General features: G+C 47.5%; 1 protein-coding gene across 2 annotated transcripts; it reads left to right on the top strand.

Moving 5' to 3' along the window:
- The first annotated feature begins 270 nt into the window (after nt 1–270).
- LOC149457001 (sulfotransferase 1B1-like) lies at nt 271–17,458 on the top strand. 2 transcript variants are annotated; one of them, XM_089684154.1, is made up of 7 exons: nt 271–652; nt 1,126–1,250; nt 5,720–5,817; nt 10,171–10,297; nt 10,374–10,468; nt 11,735–11,915; nt 16,952–17,458. In XM_089684154.1, the coding sequence occupies exons 1-7, from the start codon at nt 498–500 to the stop codon at nt 17,056–17,058; spliced, it is 888 nt and encodes a 295-aa protein (XP_089540280.1). In that variant the 5' UTR covers nt 271–497; the 3' UTR covers nt 17,059–17,458. The 2 variants fall into 2 exon arrangements, with proteins under 2 accessions (XP_089540280.1, XP_089540281.1); XM_089684155.1 differs by lacking the exons at nt 271–652; nt 1,126–1,250 and adding an exon at nt 3,973–4,632 and having other exon boundaries at nt 4,671–5,817.
- The last annotated feature ends 329 nt before the right edge of the window (nt 17,459–17,787 follow it).

The following is a 17,787-nucleotide window of genomic DNA, read 5'->3' as shown; positions in this document are numbered from 1 at the left end:
ACAGGCAATAGGTATGACTTTCATACGGGAACTTTTTGGGTAAGACCTTTCAAATCTCCATAAATGAAGACCAATCCTTTTCTAAATGGATTGAACACTTTTGTCTGAACGCTGAAGGTTGATGTTAAGAAACGACAAAACCACACAGGGAGTCACGAGAGCCCCTCAGACGGCAGAAGGATTAGGGTGGGCGGCCTCAAGGGAACAGAACGCTCTTTATGAAGAACAGACTGGCATGAGGAGAGACAAAGAGTTAAGAAGAGTGTGGGAAAGTGTTGTGTAAAGCAGGGAGTGACTAGGAGACTGCTGAACACTGGTAGGTGAGAGATAACGAAGGGGAAAAGTACGTCCTACTTGGCAGAAAATGATTTTGTTGGTGACTAATCATTTTAGGGTGGTTGAAAACGACAGAAGAGACAGGTCACATAAGAACATCAGATCTTTGAAGGACAACAAAGTATCTCAGCAACGTTCTTCATTCATCGCAGGCTGCCGAGATGACCTCAACATCAGAATGGCGTAGACAAGATTTGGTGAACGTCCGAGGAGTTCCCATGTTCTGTCCTTTTGCCCAAAATTTAGAAGAGATTACTGATCATTTCCAGGCCAGAGAAGATGATATTGTCATAGCCACCTACCCAAAATCAGGTACCTACAGGGGTGTATTTACCACAAGGCAAACAAGGTACTTGTCTAGGGTGGCAGTTTTCAGGGGGGCAGCACTTTCCCCCAGAAGAAGGGATGAAAGAAGGGACATGTGCGCCATGGGAACCAGGTGGGATCCGAGCGAGACTGCGGGCTGCTTGATGGTGTATGTAGATCCTGACTTTCGTTCCTGACGATGTCTGGAGCTGTGAAGATTAGTGTCTTTTTCTCTATCGCTGGGGGAGGGTAGTGGAAAGTTCTCCTGGTTGGGGGGCGAGGGTGTTGTTGGTCAATGTCAGGCCCTCAATGTCAGGAGGGGGAAGGGGGGTGGTGTTGGTTGATATCCGTGGGGGGGCAGACGATTTTTGTGTTGCCTAGGGCAGCACAAAACCTAAATACACCACTGGGTACCTATAGCCACTGGTGAAGGTACTCAACCCCATCCTCGTTCACCATTGGGATGCTTCTTCTCCTAGGTACAACCTGGATGAGTGAGATTGTGGATCTTGTCCTCAATGATGGAGACATCGAGAAGAGCCGAAGGGATGCCATTTTCCAAAAGGTTCCGATGCTGGAGTTCCGTGTCCCGGGGGAGGTACCACCAGGTCAGTCATTTGGGACTTTGTGGTACAGATTTGATACTACAGTGCTGAGAAACCAAACGCAATACACCTTTTTATTTTTGTAACATCATCGTTCTTCATAGACGCTTCTAGCCTTTTCACTTCCGGAGTCGTTTTTTGTCATTTCGACATGTTAAAAGGCACAATTTGGGCCCGAAGATTAATTAAAACCCACAAAACATTATTTTCTGGAAGAAAAAATAGTCCTAGTTTCAAATGTTTATGTAGAAGTGGAAAACCCAAATACTCCTGTGCTTAGGGATGGACTCAATCAGGGATGGACTGACCATTTAGGCTCTCGGGTACTTCCCAAGGGCCCGGGGTCAGTAGGGGGCCCCATGAGGTGCCCCGGGTACCTTTCATAGGCTTTCTTGGGTGTGGTTTGAGTGTGGGCGAAGAGACAGGGGCCCCATGAGTTGTCAATCCACCCCTGGACTCAACGTCATTAGGACCACATAATGAGATTATTGGGATATGCACGCTTTGCTGCCCTCAAAAGACCGGGGCAGGGGTGGACTGACAACTCATGGGGCCCCCGGGCAATAGGGGATCATGGGGCCCCTGTGTCCTTGCCCAAACTCAAAAAAGCCTATGAAAAAGGTACCAGGGGCATCTCATGGGGCCCCCTACTGACTCCAGGCCCTTGGGCAGTGCCCGAGTTGCCAAATGGTCTGTCCGCTCCTGGACCGGGGGAGTCCAAATATACTGAATATGTTTGTTTTTCTCTTTTCAAATGTTTATTTCACAAATATTTGCAGAAATGTTTCTGAAACGCATATTTTCTACAAAAAAAATACACTAAAGTTAATTTTAGGGGTCTATGTATAACACATTTGCTGTGCTTCCAGGTCAGCCATTTGCTCAGGCTCCATGAATCCTTGCAAACGGTGATAATGAGCCACATAAATATTAATTAAAAAAAAATTAAATTATGCGTGCAAAAACCCAAATTGTGATCTGCAAATGAATCTTCTAAATAAATCCAAAAAGTCACTAAAAATCATCCAGTGTCCAAAAATGATATTTCTTATGTAGTGAACAGGGGTGGACTGACAACTCATGGGGCCCCCGGGCAATAGGGGATCATGGGGACCCTGTGTCCTCACCCACACTAAATAAAGCCTATGAAAAAGGTACTAGGGGCATCTCATGGGGCCCCCTACTGACCCCGGGTCCTCGGGCAGTGCCCGAGTTTCCAAATGGTCAGTCCGCCCCAGGTAGTGAAGTGTCGTCAGATATGCGTAGTCATACACCAATCCTTGAGTCCATCTTCCTAACAGGATTTATCTCCTAGGATCACGCCGTCTAGTGGCAATAATGTAGTATGTTTTCATGAAATATCTCAATCAGGAAAATACTGCATTATTGGCACTAGATGGCGCTAATGAGCTTAAGAAAAAAAAAACTATGTTCATTTCTTCTTCCTGGAGTCAGTCCAAAGATCCCTGCTGCTGGTTTAATCTCCTTGATTGGCTACATTGCCTTGCAGGAACCTATGGAACCACCCATGCGTGTGTGAGACAGATCCATACCCGGGCTTAGGGAGACATACAGCAACAGACAGCTAGACAGCTCATGCATGGCACACATAGGACATGTAGTCTCAAGGAGGGGGATCAAGGGAAGTTTTATGCATGCTCCCAAACTGGAAGTTCGGGGAAGCAGCGCAGAGCAAGCAGAAGTCTGCACTACTAAGCACGTCTGTTTGTAAATCCTCTGCTCAGCTGGCCATATAGATCTGATCCCTAGAAAAAGTTTGAAGCTTTATTGTTGGAAAGTTCTGATTATTTTTGCTTACCTATACAGAAAAGATAATGAGCATTGTACCACTTGAACCCTGGATTTACCCACAAGCTTTGGAGGTGACCAGGGCAGGTCAGCTCATCCACAAGTAGCACATCTGCCCAGTCTAAGTCCAGGTAAGTAGGACAGCTTGAGTTGGCTTATCATGCAATTAGTTTTCATACAGCAGCCATTCACGTGGACTAGTGCTCCCCCTCCCCCCAGCCTCCCATAGTGTGCACCAACCTCCTGTATGGCCCCCAGAACCCCCGGGAGCCCTCAATGCCCTCCAACCTCCCACAGAGCCACCAAGCACCCTGGGGTGCCTCCTAGCTTACTACAGAACCTCCAGCCCCCCATAGTGCCCCCAACCTCCAACAGTGTCCCCCAACCCCTGTAGGGCCCTCCATTCTCCAATAGTGCCCCTGCAAAACCACCAGCCTCCTGGAGAGACCTCATCCCTGCAGTTGCCTCCAGATCCCTCCAGAAACCTCATTCACTACAGGACCACCAAGTCTCCTGCCAGATCTCCTAACCTCCTAAGAACCCCCCATTTCCACACTGTGACACCCAGCCCCACCCAGAGACATTCCAACATTTCAATACACATTTAGGGATCCCTTACATTGTGTGAATATCAGAGCTATTTTCTCAGAGGACAGGTGCAGGAACCCCCCTTTCTGAGTCACCCATTGTAACTGCCCCCCTACCCACCTCCGAGACCTCTTCCTTGGTTACCCCCCCCCCCTACTCATCTCCAGGGGCGGACTGACCATTTGGAAACTAGGGCACCGCCCGAGGGCCCGGGGTCAGTAGGGGGCCCCATGAGATGCCCCTGGTACCTTTTTCATAGGCTTTTTTGAGTTTGGGCAAGGACACAGGGGCCCCATGATCCCCTATTGCCTGGGGGCCCCATGAGTTGTCAGTTGGCCCCTGCTCATCTCCCAGTACCACCCCTTCTAGAGAATACAGAACCAAGTATCACTTTGTGCTGCTAAGTAATTTGTATGGAATTTGTTAAATACGAATAAATTCCCTGCAGCCAGCAGCATTAGATCCCCTCCAGCAGCAATAGATCTCCATAGTAGCAAAGGACCCCCACAACAAAATACCACCCCAGCAACATTAGACCCCCAGCATTAACAACAGATCTCCCAGTAGCCAGCATCAATAGACCACCATAGATCACCACGCAAAATAGGTCCCCTCCCTTAACAATAGATCACCACGCAAAAATAGGTCCCCTCCCATAACAATAGATCACCACGCAAAAATAGGTCCCCTCCCATAACAATAGATCACCACGCAAAAATAGGTCCCCTCCCGTAACAATAGATCACCACGCAAAAATAAGTTTCCTCCCGTAACAATAGATCATCACACAAAAATAGGTCCCCTCCGGTAAAAATAGATTACCACACAAAAAATAGGTCCCCTCCCTTAACAATAGATCACCACGCAAAAATAGGTCCCCTCCCTTAACAATAGATCACCATGCAAAAATAGGGCCCTCCAGTAAGAATAGATCACCATGCAAAAATAAGGTCTCCTCCAGTAACAATAGATCACCACGCAAAAATAGGTCCCCTCCCATAACAATGGATCACCACGCAAAAATAGGTCCCCTCCCATAACAATGGATCACCATGCAAAAATAGGTCCCCTCCGGTAACAAAAGATCACCACGCAAAAATAGGTCCCTTCCCGTAACAAAAGATCACCACGCAAAAATAGGTCCCTTCCCGTAACAATAGATCACCACACAAAAATAGGTCCCCTCCTGTAAGAATAGATCACCATGCAAAAATAGGTCCCCTCCCATAACAATAGATCACCACGCAAAATAGGTCCCCTCCCTTAACAATAGATCACCACGCAAACATAGGTCCCCTCCGGTAACAATAGATCACCACACAAAAATAGGTCCCCTCCCATAACAATAGATCACCACGCAAAAATAGATCCCCTCCCATAACAATAGATCACCACACAAAAATAGGTCCCTTACCGCAACAAAAGATCACCACGCAAAAATAGGTCCCCTCCGGTAACAATAGATCACCACGCAAAAATAGATCCCCTCCCATAACAATAGATCACCACGCAAAAATAGATCCCCTCCCATAACAATAGATCACCACGCAAAAATAGACCCCCTATTGTTACAATAGATCACCACGCAAAAATAGGTCCCCGCCCCTAACAATAGATCACCACACAAAAAATAGATCCCCTCCGGTAACAATAGATCACCATGCAAAAATAGATCCCCTATTGTTACAATGGATCACAGAGCAGCCAGCATCAGAAGACCTTCCAGCACACCCCAGCAGCCTTTGCCATTACTTACATTCAGTGCTGGAGGTGCCGGAACTGCGCCCCCCCCCCCCCTACCCCGCGCTCCCACTGAAAGTAAAGCCCTGGTCAATATAAACTTTTTCTATTTGAACTCTTGGGGCGCGGAAGGTTTTGGAAGTATTTCCCAGGCCGTCGTCCTCCATAAACTTGAGAAGTTCAGCTGAAGAGCATTAGAAGGATGAGAACTCCTCCGAGCTCGATTCGGTTCAGTAAGAATTTTCTTTTTAGGACATGTAATCCACATCCGACGCGTTTCACAAGATCGAAACTCCCCTCATCAGGGCCTCTTGAACTCTTCTGTCTTTTTCCAGGGAGTGAAATATTGGAATCGGTGGCCTCCCCGAGAGTGATCAAGACTCACCTACCTTTACCGCTCTTCCCACAATCATTGTTGGATGAGAACGTTCGGGTAAGGCTATGGTGGGCTGGGTCGGAGGTGTCTCGTATCTTTCCTTCCCAATCACAATTCGGACATTTTTATTATTTGGAGATTCGGATGTATCCGAATTCCCTAATTACAGTTGTAATGAACTTAAACGAATCTGAAATAATAAAAACAAAATCTTGTCTGAAATAACAAATGATCCAAATTCGAATCAAATTCGAAACTAAATCGGAAACAAATATGATTACCGAACGAACGACGTTTCCGATTTTTGGACAAAAAAACGTTCAGAATTCGACCCATATATGGCCTGCATAGGGGTGGGTTAGGCCCCTTGTCAGGTTTTTACTGTTTATACCAAGAAACCAAAAAAAAAATACAAATAAATGAAAAGCTTTGTTGCGCTGCAGGAAAAGTGTAAACATGCCGGCAAGGCCTGCCAAAAAAAAGTTAAGTAACGATCGGTCAACTATTTCTAGTCTCGGGGTAATCATTTCTAGGGAACATCCAGGGGAATATTTCACATATTTGGTCTAAATGTTCCAGAACTGGAAACTGAATAGCAAAGCCCTGAAATGGTTGTAAACCTCAGACATGAAATATGAACAAAGCCTATCTCTCTATAGTGTGTACTTGTCTCAGTCCAGAGCACTGAGTGTCATTTCAGTCCGCTGCCTCCTTCCTCTGGTATCAGCATGAACCACTTCTGACAAGTTTTTCGGACACCAAGAGAAAAATGGTGGCAGGGGAGGGACCTGTTTGATCCTGTCTTCTCTGATCCTTCCCTTCTTCTACTGTCCCCGATCCATCTGCTGATAGGACAGAGCTTTGGGGGCAAGCTGCACATGCTCAGTTTGGTGTGTATTGCTAGAGTTTTTTTTTTTTTTGACAGCCTCGACTCTGTTCTTGTGAGCTGTGTGGAAGGGGGGGGGGGTGTCCCTTTCCTCCAATCAGCTCTCAGTGCTCTCCTCACTGTTCTCTGAAGTGTGTAGTTTTAGCTCCCCACCCACTTTTTTTCTGAACTCTCAGAGGAGCTTTATAAATTCAGCACTTTGAATGGATGTAGGAGGCAGGCGGCTGCCCATAAATGAGTACAGCTTGTGTAGGAGGATTTGTTTCATTCCTGAGGCCGGTCACTTTATTGGGTATATGGAAGGGTTTACAGTCACCTTAATCCTGAATCCCGTGAATTGGGCTTTTCTAGTCAGTTTCCAGTTCCAGAATATTTAGATTTTGAAGGAATTACCAATGCCTAATATTCAAAACGTTCCCAACGGCTGTCCAATATAAATGACCACCCCTCCCCCCCCTCCCCCAGGCTGCAAATATTTTACAGATTTTTCCTTATCATTGTGTAAAAAGGCTGTGTGATCCTGTCTTCTCTGTTCCTTCCCTTCTTCTACTGTCCCCGATCCATCTGCTGATAGGAGAGAGCCTTGGGGGCAAGGTGCACATGCTCAGTTTGGTGTGTATTGCTAGAGAGTTTGTTTTTTTTTCTTGGAAGAGTGTGTGATCAGCACAGGGCCAATCAGTACTGACCAGACAGAGGGTCAAGGGTCCTGCAGCCTCATAGGACAATCAGGGGAGAATGAAAACTCCTCCTACGAGCTTCAACTAGTGGTGGGGGGAGCATGTTTAAGATTAGATAGTTTGAGACCAGATTTCTCTTTAAAATGTAACTAAACCCACAGCAGTAACATCAGTCTGTAGATGCAGTAATACTCAGTGTGGAACTGAGTTTAAGGGATTAATCCTCTGCATTGTGTAAAAAGGCTGTTTGATCCTGTCTTCTCTGATCCTAAGGGGGGTGCATGTGATCATCACAGGGCCAATCAGCACTATCCAGACAGAGGGTCAGGGGTTATGTAGCCTCATAGGACAGTCAGAGGAGAATGAAAACTCCTCCTACAAGATTAACCAGTGCTCTGCTGGACACTAAAAGAAGTCACTAGACTGCTCTATACTGCTGATGAGAAAAGGTATTTAGCAGTTATATTTACTAAAATAAATACATTTCCATGTTCTGTGTACTGTGTGAGACCAGATATAGTGAATGCGGGGTCCGGGGAGAGCGGATATAGTGAATGCGGGGTCCGAGGAGACCAGATATAGTGAATGCGGGGTCCGGGGAGAGCAGATATAGTGAATGCGGGGTCCGGGGAGACCAGATATAGTGAATGCGGGGTCCGGGGAGACCAGATATAGTGAATGCAGGGTCCGGGGAGAGCAGATATAGTGAATGCGGGGTCCGGGGAGACCAGATATAGTGAATGCGGGGTCCGGGGAGAGCGGATATAGTGAATGCGGGGTCCAGGGAGAGCGGATATAGTGAATGCGGGGTCCGGGGAGACCAGATATAGTGAATGCGGGGTCCGGGGAGAGCGGATATAGTGAATGCGGGGTCCGGGGAGAGCGGATATAGTGAATGCGGGGTCCGGGGAGAGCGGATATAGTGAATGCAGGGTCCGGGGAGAGCGGATATAGTGAATGCGGGGTCCGGGGAGAGCGGATATAGTGAATGCGGGGTCCGGGGAGAGCGGATATAGTGAATGCGGGGTCCGGGGAGAGCGGATATAGTGAATGCGGGGTCCGGGGAGAGCGGATATAGTGAATGCGGGGTCCGGGGAGACCAGATATAGTGAATGCAGGGTCCGGGGAGAGCAGATATAGTGAATGCGGGGTCCGGGGAGACCAGATATAGTGAATGCGGGGTCCGGGGAGAGCGGATATAGTGAATGCGGGGTCCAGGGAGAGCGGATATAGTGAATGCGGGGTCCGGGGAGACCAGATATAGTGAATGCGGGGTCCGGGGAGAGCGGATATAGTGAATGCGGGGTCCGGGGAGAGCGGATATAGTGAATGCGGGGTCCGGGGAGAGCGGATATAGTGAATGCAGGGTCCGGGGAGAGCGGATATAGTGAATGCGGGGTCCGGGGAGAGCGGATATAGTGAATGCGGGGTCCGGGGAGAGCGGATATAGTGAATGCGGGGTCCGGGGAGAGCGGATATAGTGAATGCAGCCACCTACGGGGCTTAGTCATAGCCTAGTATTTAAGGTGAAATGTGTCAGGGGGGGGTCTATGATGGAGAGCTGCCTGTCCCACATTGACACCATACTCCAGTCGGACCGGGAATATGACTTTCTTCAAAAATTATGATAACCAATCCTATATAAAATACGCAGATAAAAGAAAGTCATGGATTATCTTTGTACAGACGTTGGATATTTCCATAATATACCAACTCCTGTCATTTAAATCACCCCACTTAAAATCGTGCAGCTAGCATATCGTATATAGGTGTCAGAGCTGTCGTATTTTGCACAGTTCCCATGCCGGTTCCGTAACCAAGATCTTTGGTGTGGTTCAGAAATGATGGAGGTTTTTTATTGCTGTGTCCCCAATGGGGAGTTTCACCCTGTCTGTCCTGGTGTCACCAAGACAGGAAGTGATGGAAAATCCAAAATATGACTATTGTCACCAGTAAAAAAAGAAACTCTTTCAAGGGGGACAATGACAAGGGTCTAAGGGGGCTTTTTTAAGAGTTTCCTCACTTTCTGTTGCAATTCTGGGACAGAACATAAAGATAAATCTCCCATTTAAGACACAGATAGGAAAAAAAAAAGCAAGAGGGGTTTTTATGCCTAAATTTACATATTCAAGAGGTATCTATTCATTCAAAGGAAGGAAACCTCATTCTTCAAGCTCTCTGGTTCTGCCAAGGTGGCCCACATACAACAAGGTTCCCGTTGGTCGGTACCCAGAATAGGATTTAGCATGAAAATACAACAAGGGCATCGAACCAAATGGTGAAAGAGTCCAAGTCACTTTAATGATTCGTAATACAATCACATAGAACCTCCAACGCGTTTCGGAAGCCATCCCTTTCCTACATAATCAGTATTTGACAAGGGTCTAAGAGGGCTTTTTTTGTAAGAGTTTCCTCACTTTCTGTTGCAATTCTGGGACAGGACATAAAGAAAAATCTCCCAAGTGAGACACTTAGAAAAAAAAAGCAAAAGGGGTTTTTATGCCTAAATTGACCTATTCAAGAGGTATCTATTCGATTAAAGGAAGGAAACCTCATTCTTCAAGCTCACTGGTTCTGCAAAGGTGGCCACATACAAGGTTCCCATTGGTGGGTACCCAGAATAGGATTAAAGCATCAGAATACAACAAGGGCATCGAACCAAATAGTGAAAGAGTCCAAGTCACTTTAACGATTTGTAATATGTTCACATAGAACCTCCAACGCGTTTCGGACTCCATCCCTTTCCTACATAATCGTTTTTGGCTATACCTAATCTTTACTTGAACTTCACTGTCCTTTCGTTCTCTTTGGCTGGAAGTTTTGACCGACCTTTTCTGTTATCATTAGATAATCTACGTAGCGAGGAACCCTAAAGACGTGGTCGTGTCCTACTTTCATTTCGATAAGATGAACCAGCTGCATCCAGACCCGGGATCCTGGGAGGAGTACCTAGAGAGGTTCATCCAAGGAAACGGTGAGGGGCAACCACAAGGCTTTATCAGTCGCCGATTTTATTGACCATCCACTAAGGAACATCTTGTCTGTTGTAGTCGGTTTCGGCCCCTGGGGAGCTCATGTAAGGGACTGGTGGAACCTGAAGGAGCAGAAGAACATTCTGTACGTATTCTACGAGGACATGTTAGAAGTAAGTCTTCCCTTCCAGCTGAGGGAGAAACATTTGAGTGCAAAGTAATATAGGTCATAGGAACAAGTTCATATTTCAGAATTCATTCTCAATCTTTTTTAAATCTGCAGCTTTCATTAACCTGCTGTCTGTGCAGAGCCCTGTGTTGTTAGTAGACACAGGGCCCTGTACTGTGATTCGTTAAGCCGATCAACAGGTCCCAACCATAAACCATTGGCTGGGACCTGCTAACTGACTGCTGCTGTACCGAATGATAGCACAGACCAGGCGGGGAGAGTGTCCGCTACCCAGAAATGCTGGATCACGTACATGTATGTGAAAAAGCAAAGAGGGGCCACCCACCCACAGTAAATATACTGTGGGTGGTCTTTAAATAGTTAAATTGTGCTCCTGCACTGTCACCCTGTCACAATGATGGAGACTACACCTAGTATACTCACCAACATTTCAGTCCTTGGTTCCTGGAACATAGTTATAGTAACTCTGCCAACCGTCTGCCCCAGGCCCACCCAACCCTGGGCAGCACCACCCAACCCAGGGCAGCCCAACCCAACCCAACCTAGGGTAGCCCCACCCAACCTCTGGCAGCGCCACCCAACCCAACCCAGGGTAGCCCCACCCAACCCAGGGTAGCCCCACCCAACCTCTGGCAGCCCAACCCAACCCAGGGTAGCCACACCCAACCTCAGGCAGCACCACCCAACCCAACCCAACCCCATGTAGCCTCACCCAACCCAACCCAGGGTAGCCCCACCCAACCCAACACAGGGTAGCCCCACCCGGGTCCCAACAGGGTCGCACCCAACTCCTGCCAAATTACTAAAGTGCTCAGTCCTATCCACGCCTCTAATTTTGCAGGGACCACCCATTCATGACCCCCGATCACCAAAATGAATGCCTTTATGAGTTACTGTGCATGCAGAACGGGTGACACTAGGACATCACCCGGGACACAGCATCATCGGGGCTGAGGTCCAAGATCTGGGACAGTTGGCATCTATAAAGTAGCTCTTCCAACATCTCCTATGCTGTCATTATTAATAAGCCATTCCAGAGGTGCAGCTGGTGCTGGAAAAATGCATTCCGACGGGAAGTGGCTGGAAGAGGCTGAAGGAGATCGGCAAAACTCAAATGGGAAAGGATGACAAAGTAGTCAGTAAAACACAGTGTTTTATTTTTTTTAAAAAATGTTTGATACCCAATGCTTTAGTAATCAGTCATCCAGTTCAGGTTTACAGTTCATTTAACACTTCTTCTTTTCACTAGGATCCAAGTCGTGAGATCCAAAGAGTTGTCAGGTTTTTGGGGAAAGACTTCTCCGAAGAGGTTGTGGACAGGATTTGTCAACATACATCTTTCAAGGCAATGAAAAAGAATCCCCTCACTAACTACACAGCCATCTCCTCCACCATCATGGACCATTCCATCTCCCCGTTCATGAGGAAAGGTACAATACCACCACCTGTCTGCTGAAAGAGGAACTACTGCATACATACTGTATATACTACATACTATATATAGTATACTGTATATATATATATTATTTTATATATATATATATATATATATATATATTCAATACACTGTATATACAAATATATATATATAATTTTTTTTTCATACATATATACACTGCTCAAAAAAAAATTAAAGGAACACTTTGAAAACACATCAGATTTCAATGAGGAGAAATCTCCTGCTGGATCTCTATACTGATATGGACGGGTTAATGTGTTCGGAATGTAAGGACGCCCCATCGTTTGATGGAAATGAAATTAATTTCCAGAGGAATGAATTCAAAGACACCCCCAAAATCAAAGTGAAGAAATGATGCAGCAACTGAGTCCATTTTGCTGAAATGTCATTGCAGCAACTCAGAATGGTCCTCAGTAGTTTGTATGGCCCCCACGTGCTTGTATGAGCTCCTGGACAGTCTGAGATGCAACCTGGCGGCGTCGGATGGACCGAAACATGACATCCCAGAGGTGTTCTATTGGATTTAGGTCAGGTGAGCGTGGGAGCCATTCAATGGTATCAATTCCTTCATCCTCCAGGAACTGTCTGCACACTCTCCCCACATGAGGCCGGGCATTGTCGTGCACCAGGAGGAACCCAGGACCCACTGCACCAGCGTAGGGTCTGACAATGGGTCCAAGGATTTCATCCCGATACCTAATGGCAGTCAGGGTGCCATTGTCTAGCCTGTAGAGGTCTGTGTCCCTCCATGGATATTCCTCCCCAGACCATCACTGACCCACCACCAAGACGGTCATGCTGAACCATGTTACAGGCAGCAGAACGTTCTCCATGGCTTCTCCAGACCCTTTCACGCCTGTCACATGTGCTCAGGGTGAACCTGCTCTCATCTGTGAGAAGCTCAGGGCGCCAGTAGTGGACCTGCCAATTCTGGGGTTCAATGGCAAATGCCAAGGGTCAGTGGTGACACCAAGGACTCCAGTGATCGGCCGACCATGGCCAGAAGTGACATCAGCATCAGAAGTGACTGGGAATGATGCAAGGTGAGGGCGGAAATGTTCCCAAAAAAAGTGCCATAGTAAGGGCACCAATGGACAGGGTGAAAGGTGCCAATGCCTGGTGTGACGGAAAAAACCAAGGGAATCTTACCAAGGAACTGGAACAAGGGTCAGTGGTGATACCAGGGACTCCAGTGATCGGTCGGCCATGGCCAGAAGTGACATCAGCATCAGAAGTGACTGGGAATGATGCAAGGTGAGGGCGGAAATGTTCCCAAGAAAAGTGCCCTAGTAAGGGCACCAATGGACAGGGTGGAAGGTGCCAATGCCTGGTGTGGAAAAAAACAAAGGAAAGATGGAAAAAAACAAGGGAATCTTACCAAGGAACTGGAACAAGGGTCAGTGGTGATACCAGCCACCGGGGACTCTGGTGATCGGCCGGCCATGGCCAGAAGTGACATCAGCATCAGAAGTGACTGGGAATGTTCCCAAAGAAAGTGCCATAGTAAGGGCACCAATAGACAGGGTGAAAGGTGCCAATGCCTGGTGTGACGGAAAAAACCAAGGGAATCTTACCAAGGAACTGGAACAAGGGTCAGTGGTGATACCAGGGACTCCAGTGATCGGTCGGCCATGGCCAGAAGTGACATCAGCATCAGAAGTGACTGGGAATGATGCAAGGTGAGGGCGGAAATGTTCTCAAGGAAAGTGCCATAGTAAGGGCACCAATGGACAGGGTGGAAGGTGCCAATGCCTGGTGTGATGGAAAAAACCAAGGGACTCTTACCAATGAACTGAAACAAGGGTCAGTGGTGACACCAGGGACTCCAGTGATCAGCTGGCCATGGCCAGAAGTGACATCAGCATCAGAAGTGACTGGGAATGATGCAAGGTGAGGGCGGAAATGTTCCCAAGGAAAGTGCCGTAGTAGGGGCACCAATGGACAGGGTGGAAGGTGCCAATGCTTGGTGTGATGGAAAAAATCAAGGGAATCTTACCAATGAACTGGAACAAGGGTCAGTGGTGACACCAGGGACTCCAGTGATCGGCCGGCCATGGCCAGAAGTGACATCAGCATCAGAAGTGTCTGGGAATGATGCAAGGTGAGGGCAGAAATGTTCCCAAGAAAAGTGCCGTAGTAAGGGCACCAGTGGACAGGGTGGAAGGTGCCAATGCTTGGTGTGATGGAAAAAATCAAGGGAATCTTACCAATGAACTGGAACAAGGGTCAGTGGTGACACCAGGGACTCCAGTGATCGGCCGGCCATGGCCAGAAGTGACATCAGCATCAGAAGTGACTGGGAATGATGCAAGGTGAGGGCGGAAATGTTCCCAAGAAAAGTGCCTTAGTAAGGGCACCAATGGACAGGGTGGAAGGAGCCAATGCTTGGTGTGATGGAAAAAATCAAGGGAATCTTACCAAGGAACTGGAACAAGGGTCAGTGGTGATACCAGGGACTCCAGTGATCGGTCGGCCATGGCCAGAAGTGACATCAGCATCAGAAGTGACTGGGAATGATGCAAGGTGAGGGCGGAAATGTTCCCAAGGAAAGTGCCATAGTAAGGGCACCAATGGACAGGGTGGAAGGAGCCAATGCCTGGTGTGATGGAAAAAACCAAGGGAATCTTACCAATGAACTGGAACAAGGGTCAGTGGTGACACCACGGACTCCAGTGATTGGCCGGCCATGGCCAGAAGTGATATCAGCATCAGAAGTGACTGGGAATGATGCAAGGTGAGGGCGGAAATGTTCCCAAGAAAAGTGCCATAGTAAGGGCACCAATGGACAGGGTGGAAGGAGCCAATGCTTGGTGTGATGGAAAAAATCAAGGGAATCTTACCAATGAGCTGGAACAAGGGTCAGTGGTGACACCAGGGACTCCAGTGATCGGCCGGCCATGGCCATAAGTGACATCAGCATCAGAAGTGACTGGGAATGATGCAAGGTGAGGGCGGAAATGTTCCCAAGAAAGGTGCCATTGTAAGGGCACCAATGGACAGGGTGGAAGGTGCCAATGCCTGGTGTGATGGAAAAAAACAAAGGAAAGATGGAAAAAAACAAGGGAATCTTACCAAGGAACTGGAACAAGGGTCAGTGGTGATACCAGCCACCGGGGACTCCGGTGATCAGCCGGCCATGGCCAGAAGTGACATCAGCATCAGAAGTGACTGGGAATGTTCCCAAGGAAAGTGCCATAGTAAGGGCACCAATGGACAGGGTGGAAGGAGCCAATGCTTGGTGTGATGGAAAAAATCAAGGGAATCTTACCAATGTACTGGAACAAGGATCAGTGGTGACACCAGGGACTCCAGTGATCGGCCGGCCATGGCCAGAAGTGACATCAGCATCAGAAGTGACTGGGAATGATGCAAGGTGAGGGCGGAAATGTTCCCAAGAAAAGTGCCATAGTAAGGGCACCAATGGACAGGGTGGAAGGAGCCAATGCTTGGTGTGATGGAAAAAATCAAGGGAATCTTACCAATGAGCTGGAACAAGGGTCAGTGGTGACACCAGGGACTCCAGTGATCGGCCGGCCATGGCCAGAAGTGACATCAGCATCAGAAGTGACTGGGAATGATGCAAGGTGAGGGCGGAAATGTTCCCAAGAAAAGTGCCATAGTAAGGGCACCAATGGACAGGGTGGAAGGTGCCAATGCTTGGTGTGATGAAAAAAATCAAGGGAATGTTACCAATGAACTGGAACAAGGGTCAATGGTGACACCAGGGACTCCAGTGATCGGCCGGCCATGGCCAGATGTGACATCAGCATCAGAAGTGACTGGGAATGTTTCCAAGGAAAGTGCCATAGTAAGGGCACCAATGGACAGGGTGGAAGGTGCCAATGCCTGGTGTGATGGAAAAAAACAAAGGAAAGATGGAAAAAACCAAGGGAATCTTACCAAGGAACTGGAACAAGGATCAGTGGTGATACCAGCCACCGGGGACTCCGGTGATCGGCTGGCCATGGCCAGAAGTGACATCAGCATCAGAAGTGACTGGGAATGATGCAAGGTGAGGGCAAAATGTTCCCAAGGAAGGTGCCATAGTATGGGCACCAATGACCATGGATTGCCACCCCGTGCAACACTGAGGATGCTCTGAGGTTGGTGATGAAAACTAGGTCAAAACTGGTGGTCCGTGATGGGCATGGGAAGCATCAACAGCAACTGGATGCAGCCGGTACAGTCTGGTGACTACATGTTTTGGGGCGGGCCCCTTTGTCAGACTACAACTGGCTTGCCTTGGATTTTCTGGCTGAAGGTTTTTCTCTACACGAATTACAGGACCAAAAAAAATTGGGAAATCCCCACCAGAGACATATCAGCATTAAATATGGATTCTGGTAATGTAGGAAAGGGCTGGTACCTCTACCAGTTTATTTCTGTTACAGTAACTATGTCAGGAAAAAGTCCCTATGGGGAAATACAGCGAGAAAATATTAAATGAGAAGAACTGAGAAGGAAGAACAGCATTCCACCTGTTCACAATGCGAAGGAGCAGTGCCGGAATGTCCTCAAAGCAAACTAGGCGGATGTCAAGGAGGCCCCACTACAACCTCCATGCTGCTGCAATAGTCCAGGGGGGTAATACAATCGGTGAAAGCAGTGTACCCTGATTGTCACTTCACAAGGGAGGGCGTACTTGTAGGCAGTTGGTGCCCAATGGGGTCATGTCAGTAAAGCCAATGCAAATGGAGCCGCTTCTCTGTGTCTCTTGCATAATTAATATAAATTACCCCCTTGCCCTCCAGAGGATGCCCCCCCTTCCTGACCAGGCCACGTTTTGCAACACGGTGTTGCATTACTTTAACTGACAATTGCGCAGTCATGCAACGCTGCACCCAAATGAAATTTATGTCCTTTTTTTCACACAAATAAGAATGTTTTTTTCTCAGCAAAAGTGAAGTTACTCTTTAAATTCCAAACTATTTGTATCCAAAATCTAAAAATCATATCTAGAATCTTTCTGTGACACCAGCTTTCCGTGTCCCTGATTTCCCTCTCTAGGAATCTGTGGTGATTGGAAGAACCATTTCACAGTGGCCCAGAGTGAGAGGCTGGATGAGTATTACCGGAGGGAGATTTCCGGAACAGAACTGACCTTCCGCTTCTAGAATCGACAGTTCGGGTACCTCCTGAATACAGGCAGACTGTGACACCAATCAGTGACACAAGGATGCGACAAAATCTGCACCGTGACCCTGTTGGCGCTTATATTTCCAGACTTTCAAAGATGTCCAGGAGAGAAAAATGTGGACACCAAAAATGTTATTTGTTATTGTTTGGCCTTTGTTTGAGAAAACTGAAGAAGCTGATGGTCAATGGATGTCAGGGACGTAGATAAGGGGGGGGGGTCAGGGGGGTTCAAAGCCCCCCCCCCAGAGCAACCTGCCAAGATGTCCAGTCACTGTCTTTGCTGCTGTGCCGCTCATGGATGTACAGTATATTAAGATGTATATGATCACACCCGTAGCGTTCTATTAAAAGTTTATAATATATACAAAACAAGAAAAATGGCAAAGCAACAAATCAATAATCAATATATTGGGAAATTCTAAAAACATCACCAATGACAGTCATTGTAACCAAATTCAGATTTCTTCTATGGTAGCTTCATCAATGAAGAATAATGTGTAACCGATGGCTATGTCTCTTGTACAGCTCAGAGGAAATGGGGGCCATTATGGCCAGTGAGTACAAAATAAATATGAGGGACAGTTTGGGGGGAAAAGAAGGATTCGAGCCAAAGGAGTAGACTGTCCCCCAAAACTGGAGACAATCGGGAGCTTTGTATAATTGTACACCTAATATTTAGTGGTGATGTTACCAAAAGCCATGATACA

Source organism: Staurois parvus, unplaced genomic scaffold (assembly GCF_062004578.1).
Source record: "Staurois parvus isolate SC_StPar_1 unplaced genomic scaffold, SC_StPar_1.0 ptg000338l, whole genome shotgun sequence".
NCBI classification, from domain to species: Eukaryota; Metazoa; Chordata; class Amphibia; order Anura; family Ranidae; genus Staurois; species Staurois parvus.
Note: the sequence above shows the minus strand (reverse complement) of the source record. Positions and strands in the feature narration are given on the sequence as shown.

Coding starts and splice junctions, on each gene's coding strand:
- LOC149457001 (XM_089684154.1), top strand. CDS start 498: ATGACCTCAACATCAGAATGGCGTAGACAAGATTTGGTGAACGTCCGA. Junction 653..1,125: donor ACCTACCCAAAATCAGGTAC/CTACAGGGGTGT, acceptor TCTCCTAGGTAC/AACCTGGATGAGTGAGATTG. Junction 11,916..16,951: donor CTCCCCGTTCATGAGGAAAG/GTACAATACCAC, acceptor TTCCCTCTCTAG/GAATCTGTGGTGATTGGAAG.